Source organism: Sprattus sprattus, assembly GCF_963457725.1.
Source record: "Sprattus sprattus genome assembly, chromosome: 13".
Lineage (NCBI taxonomy): Eukaryota > Metazoa > Chordata > Actinopteri > Clupeiformes > Clupeidae > Sprattus > Sprattus sprattus.
In genome coordinates, this window is record NC_137911.1 from 31,078,059 (window position 1) to 31,086,878 (window position 8,820).

The 8,820-nt window shown below is 40.2% G+C and overlaps 1 protein-coding gene across 1 annotated transcript in view; it reads left to right on the plus strand.

Moving 5' to 3' along the window:
• Window positions 1-4,607: 4,607 nt before the first annotated feature.
• Window positions 4,608-8,820, plus strand: part of vsx2 (visual system homeobox 2) — a gene marked incomplete at both ends in the record, with an annotated part of 10,631 nt that continues 6,418 nt past the window's right edge. The window contains 3 exons of the mRNA XM_080849656.1: window positions 4,608-5,040; window positions 5,719-5,803; window positions 7,304-7,427. Of these exons, the coding sequence (XP_080705782.1) occupies window positions 4,608-5,040; window positions 5,719-5,803; window positions 7,304-7,427 (642 nt within the window). The remainder of the gene's footprint in view (window positions 5,041-5,718; window positions 5,804-7,303; window positions 7,428-8,820) is intronic.

The following is an 8,820-nucleotide window of genomic DNA, read 5'->3' on the forward strand; positions in this document are numbered from 1 at the left end:
GAATTTGTATATTTAAGGACCATTGCTAGTTGGGTTCATTCTTTATGCGGCGAAATACAAATACTGCTGAAAAAACTGTTGTTTGGAGTGAAAGGGGCAGCGATTTTCTTTCAAAACATAGGCGGCTCATGTGTGTTGAAAATAATACCTGAAAAACCACCAGAAAACATTAATCTAATTAAATATCCCAATTCTATAATTTCTTATAAATAACTTCTTGAGTATTTGAAGATTACCTTTGTGTGTTAATATGGTGATATTTATCCTCTGTTTGTGTTTGTTTGTTTTTTTGAAGAAAGAGCATGATAGTTGCTGACTGATGAATCAAGGCAAGACCAGCACCATCTCATCTCTAGACTCAGCACCATCTCTAGAACAGATAGGATAGAACTCTGGATAGAACAGATAGGATAGAACTCTGGATAGAACTCTGGATAGAACAGATAGGATAGAACTCTGGATAGAACAGATAGGATAGAACTCTGGATAGAACAGATATGATAGAACTCTGCTTAGAACAGATAGGATAGAACCGATAGGATAGAACTCTGGATAAAACAGATAGGATAGAACTCTGGATAGAACAGATAGGATAGAACTCTGGATAGAACAGATAGGATAGAACTCTGGATAGAACAGATAGGATAGAAATCTGGATAGAACTCTGGATAGAACAGATAGGATAGAACTCTGGCTAGAACAGATAGGATAGAACTCTGGATAGAACAGATAGGATAGAACAGATAGGATAGAACTCTGGATAGAACAGATAGGATAGAACTCTGAATAGAACTCTGGATAGAACAGATAGGATAGAACTCTGAATAGAACTCTGGATAGAACAGATAGGATAGAACCGATAGGATAGAACTCTGGATAGAACAGATAGGATAGAACTCTGGATAGAACAGAGAGGATAGAACTCTGGATAGAACTCTGTTTAGAACAGATAAGATAGAACTCTCTTTAGAACTCTGGATAGAACAGATAGGATAGAACTCTGGATAGAACAGAGAGGATAGAACTCTGTTTAGAACAGATAGGATAGAACTCTGGATAGAACTCTGTTTAGAACAGATAAGATAGAACTCTCTTTAGAACTCTGGATAGAACAGATAGGATAGAACTCTGGATAGAACTCTCTTTAGAACTCTGGATAGAACAGGCCACCCGCAAAATAGCCAACATAAACTACTGTGGGAAGTGCACAGGTGTGGTGGGACATCGTTATCTATATTTTATCGATCAAAATTGTATTCTGTAGTGTAAGTCTACTTATCTTTTTTTTTATTTGTAAATAAATGTATTTTTCATTCTACATTTCTTGATAGCTGCTTATCATTGCAGACATGTGTAAAGACATTTTTGATTTTACCAGCTTCAATTGTAAATTGTTATCATTAGATCTTATCTTTATATTTTATCTTTACGTTATCGTTGTATTTTATTATTATATCTTATCCAAAATGTAATTATCATGTTTGATCATTTGCTTTGAAATCAACTGACTGTAGCCTACAGAATTGCGGGTAATTTACTTCCTGTTGTCATTTTACACAGATTGGTATTTCCCATCTTGGCTCGCATATTGGTTTGCCATACTTCCTGATATTCTGCAAGGTTGAACTGAGTTGACCTCAGCAGGCTCCCGCCGCCCTGCCTGTGCTGGGAGACGGACCACTGGACGTGCCGGGGTGACGGGAGAATAACGTGACATAGGGCCAAGTGCACAGCTTTCCTGCTCTCTAAATCTGATCATCTAACGCAGTTTAAACGGGATTAGAGCACAGTGTGTCTCGCGCTGAGACTAATCAGGGCTCGGCGTTTGGCTGTGGTGCACGTGGAAGACTTTCACCGCGACCTCACGCCAGCCAGCCCCGCGTAGGGGCTTTCTTAATTGTTGTATGAGATGGCGTCATGGGTCATAAGTATTAATTAGCCGCGAAATCATCATGAGAGCGCTGTCCAGGTCACGAGCATCATTTCTGGCGCGCCAGGCTGACGTCGGCAAAGCCACGCGTCTAGCGTCTTGCTCGTGGTCTATGAATCATGGCGTTTATGTATGCATTAACACATGGCTCTTTGATAAGATTGGTGTTATCTCTGTCTCCATCAACGGCTCGCTGCTCATTTCCATAAATTATCTCCTAGTAATTATCTGTCCAGATGTCCAAATTGTGCCACAAATTATCTCCAAACGAATCAAATCCCACCATAATTTAGTAATAGCTGATTAGAACGCGTTATGCAAAACATCTAAATATACTGTATAATTAGGAGATATCAGGCCGTCTGTTCGAACAAGTGGCCACTCACAAATTCATATCAACATCGAACCTGTGGGCTGCGCAACATAGGCTGCTAATATGACATTTTTACTGTTCCATATAGGCTATTACAAACTAAAATAATATTATTAATCATTAATTAGTTTGTAAACACGTATAGTTTGTCATAACAGGAGATTTTATGGTGATCCAATCACATAATAAATAACATGTACAAGAGATACGTGCAACATTGAGAGCTCTCATTTCGCTGGTATGTGGAATAATCGTGTTTATTTCTCCTGTTTGCAAGGTTTCGATCAAAATCGTAGTGTAAGCCTTATTCACAACACCCAAAAGCCCCACATTTCTTTTGTGACATCATACAATCTTCTCTTATCTGTGTTTTACTTATGGGTCAACTGGATAATTAGACTTTTTTAATTGGTCTGTAGTCAATATTAATAATTAATAATTTCTAATGTGTAGCCGTCCGCACAACACTGACCTGTCGCCTCTGTTCAAGCATTATTAATTTAATGTAAATTTGATATTCAAATCCAGCCAGGTCTTGTTGCATGCGGCAAATTAAGCTGATTTGTCACAATAGAGAGAGCTTTATCTGGCGGATAAGGCGAGTCGATGATGAGATTATACGATCACACTGTATCAAAACAGGATGACGGAGAGAGATGCAGCATCTGAGCAGACGCGAGTGAAATTGGGACTCATCCTCAGCTCCTATCGATTTTCGCCTTGCTGTTTTAATGTGCTGTCAAGGTCCGGGACTCGCAACATTTTTCATTGACCCAGTATAGGAATCACACGTGTTGGGGTTCATGTCTAGAATTAAAACAAATAAAATCTTTTTAACATTAACATTTCTAGAACACATTGAATGTCTTCTCGCAACTATAAGATACAGACCATGAATGATTGTTGCGTGTGTTGCACCACCACAGTCTGCTTTATAGGAATAATATGTGAGACAAAAATAACTAACAGACTGCTTAATGTGAATTAAAGCTATTTAACTAAATTATACCAGCAAATTGAACAGAACCAAGGATAATCACCACAAGGTCCAATTAGGTTTTTAAATTAGCCGATGTCTGAGAGCCTCTAAAGTCCCCCATGTTTTAGGTCATGATTGCATCCTCCCGAGCGGACTGCTTCAGCCCAAAATATCTAAATGTGCTGCTCATCTCCTGGGAAAGGTTCAAACAACCAGAGTTTCTCCTGCAGACATAATTCGATACACAATAACGGTGTTGAGATCAAATGCTTTAGACGGTGACGGTTGAGTTTTTTTCGTTTGGCTTTTACAGTGACATTTCATCTGTCCCTATGCCGAAAGTTAAGGACTCGGTGTGTGTGTGTAGCGCCATGTTGCTGTTTTCTGGTGTTTTGCGGCTTTGTTTGTGAGCGAGGGAGGCACAGTTTAATCTTTTCTGCGTGGCGTTTTGAGATTAGCCGTCTGAAGTGGGCTGCGTCCAGCTGTCACTTGGGAAGGACAGGGGTGCCTCTGGGACGACCCTCATCTGCAGCATCTGGCTCTGATCTCGGAGATCTGGAGAAGAGAGAAATACAGGCCAAGAGGCTGATGGGATACCGAATGATATCCATTTAGAGAGAAATAACGAATCCAGTAAATGTTTCCCACTAGAGCACAAACTATCTGCGTCACGTAGTTATTTTAATTTCGCACATAATGCCTTGCCGAAATATTATACTGCCAAAATGTTGTATTTCAGTCGTCCTGCCATTATCTAGGCTACATAATGAAACAATTAGAAATTACTGTAAATTATGTAAATGATGAATATAATCGAAAGCCAGCCTTCTTGTAGTTAAAATTATCTGATGCATTTGCCAGATATCTATTAAAGGCATAACAACCCAGTTCTGTTGTTCGACTGTATTTTTCTAGCACCATATTCGTTAGATAAAATGCGCAGACCGGGGCCACGGATCCGGATCTTCCTCTGATCTTTTCGCTGCCGTTTTATCTCCAGGCTCGTCGTGTAGATAATCGGTCAAATTTAGGCTCGCTTCAGCCTCCCATCTTTAGAATAAATGCATTCATTCCTCGTGAATAATGCATGCGCGAGCGAGCGCGCTGCGTCTGTGATCCTCTGGAATTCCGTAATGCCTCCTCGCCGCTGATTGGCTCGCGAGTTTAGAGCCTTGTTGGGATGGACCTGTTGGATAAAAGGGCGATTTTCTACGGGGATCGTGGGTTATTGCACTGTGGATTCTAGTGCACAAGGGACCGACGTGTGTGTATGTGTGTGTGTGTGTGTGTGCTGAAGACTGAAGGGAATATCCTCCAAAGGCATCATGACGGGAAAGGAAGGGTCCGTGTTGACGGAAAGTTTAAACAAATCGAAAACAGCAGCTTGCCCCGCCGAGATCGGAGGGAATAACGGCCTACTACAGCAGCTTCAGTCCAAGAGCTGCGCCACACAGCCGCCCAGATGCACGGGATTCGGTATCCAGGAGATTCTGGGTCTAAATAAAGAACCGTCGTCCATGCTCCCACGGCGCGCGCTGGAATCGCTGCCCCCGGGGGCGCACCTGCTGGCCGCGCGGTCCATGCTGGCCCACAGTCACGGCGTCGGGGTCGGGATGGGATTAATTGGCCCGGGAGGCATCCCTTCGTTTTACAGCCAGCCCGCTTTTCTGGAGGTCCTGTCAGACGCGCAGAGCGTCCACCTGCAGCCGCTTAGCAGGACCGTAGGGCATCTGGATTGCAGCCAATCCGCCAGCTCAGGTAAGCAGCCCGGGACGCTAACCCGCCGACACACACACACGGAGGCGAATTCAATTCGCAAAAACAACCAGCCGATATATATATAAATCTTTCTTTCAGACGCCAAGTTCCATATAAAATAACAGACATACAATTATAAAAAAAAATTGAGAAAAACAAAAAGATACAACACACATAATACAGTGCATTAAAATATGTGACTGTTCACTGTTCACTGTGACTCGATTAAGTCTACCAAATCGACTCATTCCGTTGCATTTTGTATCATTTTAGTTCAGTGACACTGTTGCACCCTTCTGTTTATTATGTCAGAGGCTTGTGGCGATGTTGGCCGCTATTATTCGAACCGTGTATAGGCCACTAACAACATGGCTGATGCGACAGTATCTTCCCAATAGGCCAATACAGTATGCTCTCTCAACATCAGTACCTGCATCCTTCAATAACAATAGTATTAATTTGAGTATTATTATCGTTGCTATTATTGTTATCGTTGTATTATTATTATTATTATTATTATCAAGGCTCAATTCTAATGCCAAATGAAACCCTATTTCGGCCATAGAATGAAATAACTATATTTGGCATTTTGTTATTGTGTGGGTTAATCGGTTATATATCTGTGTGTTGTGTTGTGTGGGTAAATCGGTTATATATCTGTGTGTTGTGTTTTGACAGATTCGGAGGATGTCTCCTCCAGTGAGAAGAAGTTCTCCAAGTCGTCCATGAGCCAGAGTAAGAAGAGGAAGAAGCGACGACACCGGTAAATAATGGCCTCCGAACCGGCAATAGAGAGACCAGCAGCAGGGATATTTTGCAATAGCCTACATTTGATATGTTTTATAATTTAGTAGCCTAGGTAATTATATTTCATACTGGACCTATTTACTTTTTTAATAATTAGCCTGCCTCTAAAGTTGCCTTGTATGTCAAGGTATTTATGTTTCCTAAATTTGCCTGGAAACTGTTTTGTTTTTCATGGTATTCACAGTTTTACAAATAACGTAAAACGTTTTGTGTTTTATGTAAGATATTTATTTCTTCACAATTAGCTAACTCTTAAACTGTCTTTTCTTGATATTTAAATTTTCATAATTAGCCTACACTAAGTAACTTGTTCATGCTTATATTTTTATAATTAGCCTAAACTAAAGGTGTCCAGTCATTAATCTTATGTAGTTGAGAATAATTAGCCGTCACTGGCGTTTGTATCTTGGGTATTGCTCACTGCATTCCGGAAATGTGATCACTTTCCCTTTCTATGGCAGCCTGTCTGGCTTCTACTTTTCTCATTTTTATTTCAATATTTGTTTTAAACTCATGAATTTGCCTCATATATGTTTGTTTTAAATTATTTCATTTATATTAATATACTTATTTATATGTATATATAATTTATAAAACTAGAACATTATAAATAGCCTACATAATTGTCAATACTATTTTCGGTTGTTTTATATGAAAAAATGAATATAGTATTGATAGTAGCCTTTACCCTCTACCAAACTAATACCAATTATGTAGGCTATTTATAATTCTCTAGTTTTATAAATAATATTTATTATAATAATAGTAACGACAATCATTTGGTAGGCTATTAAAAAACAGGCCAGTTAGAACAGCATTAATAATTAGCCTGCTTCAGGTGACTATTAGAGGATTTGGTCTTCCATCAGGCTTTGTAATAGCCTACATTTCACTAATAGCCAATTATTTACGAGGTTGTAGGACATTATTTTTTTATATTTCTTATCAATCCATTTGCTGTGTTTGGTCAGTATTGGCCTCCTGACAAGGAGTAGTGCAGGAGGCGATGAGGCCAGGATGGCGGATTTCATCAAGTTCACTGTCTCCTCCTAATCCTGTTGCTCCGTGCCTTAAGAGGCTAAGTTGGATGTTGTGCGTGGCAAAGTAGGGTATAGCTCTTCTCAAAATATACGATTAATGTATTCGATTCCAAGATGGAAAGGTTTCATTTAGCAATGTGTTGGTCTGCTGAGATTGCTTTAAGTCTTTCTGAAAGATGAAGATACTTTTTTTTTTAAATCGCCTGCTTGGGGTGAGGGACTGAGCAAGGGAATGCTGCATCGGAGCGCTTGACGTAATCGTATTACTCTCACTGCTGACATCTTTGAATGTTTGAATTTCAATCTCCCTTCTGCATCGTCTAGGTTGATTTTTTTTCATTAATATATGCTATTATTTAACCGCAATATATTTATCAAGAGCGCCAAGTTTAGCGGGGTATTTTACTCTTTTGCAGAACGATCTTTACGTCGTACCAGCTGGAAGAGTTGGAGAAGGCCTTTAACGAGGCGCACTACCCCGACGTGTATGCGCGTGAGATGCTCGCCATGAAGACGGAGCTTCCAGAGGACCGAATTCAGGTGAGCTTTTGCCGCCATTACTGTATCTGTTCCGTCTAATTATTTTTGCTACACACTCAATAATAAATAAACAACTAAATGGCACACGCGTGAATGTATTGATGGTAATATTTTATTTTAGTAAAGTGGAAAAAGTTAAAAATAAATAAATAAATAAAAATAATTCCCATGACTGAACGTGGCACAGTATTTCGAGTAAAACAGATTATTCTCACTCATTTTTAAAAGGCCTTTTGTTATAAAATATCAGAAAGGGAGTTGCAGGCATGGCTAAATAAAAACGGGTGTTTGTTTTGGTGGCTTAAATATGGGTCTGTGTAAAATATAATACAATTGTTTTACGCAGCATGGCACAGCAGGTGGTTTTCATGAAAATATATTCGTTTAGATCATCAAATGCAAAACATTCTAATTCCTGGCGAATAATCTTACCAGATGTTTGAATCGTTTTTTTTTATATATAACTGCCTGATGCCCACCGACCGTTTGACATCAGTGAAACGTCTACACGCTGAGTAGCCTATGTCCTTTGAACTGTGTAAAGGGCTTGGCCGATAAACTGAAATGAAAGAGACATCATCATATCGCGGGTTTTGTGATGTGAAACCAACCTAAATTACTCGATCAGTCTGTAGCCTACTTTTAAGGTGGCATCTCTCCCCTGATCGAATGATGAATACAAAATGGACAGAGGATAGGAATTAAAAATCCTCGCACACTCCTTTTGTGAGTTAGTGAGCTCCTTGATGCTGTCAGTTGAAGCTGCATGGATCGATCAGTCTTCGCTGGCATGCAAGCGGCGCATATCTGGCCAAATAGATCCGTCTCTCTCACCGTCCCCCGCCTGGCCAGATTATCTCTCATCAACTACAGTTGGATGTTAAACAATTTGGTCTGCGAAGGAGGCGCTAACGACCTAATCAAGCAATCAAGACGGGAGAAAATTACGGTGTGACCCGAACCATCCATCTGCCGGCGAGCCTTTTAATTTCACTCTCATTATGGTGCTATGTGGCGAATAAATAATAGGTTGAAATAAATAAATAAATAAGCGTGTTCCAATCCTAAGTAAAATTAACATCCAATTTTCTCATCGAGTATAATTAGTTAAATCAGACGAACCTGTTCCCTTCCTGTGGGAGACCATGGCCGAGATGCAGGGAGTTCAAACGAAATAACTACATTGAATTTATTAGCACGGGTCAATAGCGGCGCTCCCTCGGGTACGGCTCGTTTAATTTCCCGTGATATTTGCCCGCCTGTCCACCATCGATTGGGCTTGAAATTAACTTATTTTTCAATCAGCCCCGGCGCGCCCCTGGGGTCGCTTCTCTCCGCAGCCATCCCCCGGCTTTCTTTGAACGCCGAGGAACCAATTTCTCCTGAAAAAAAA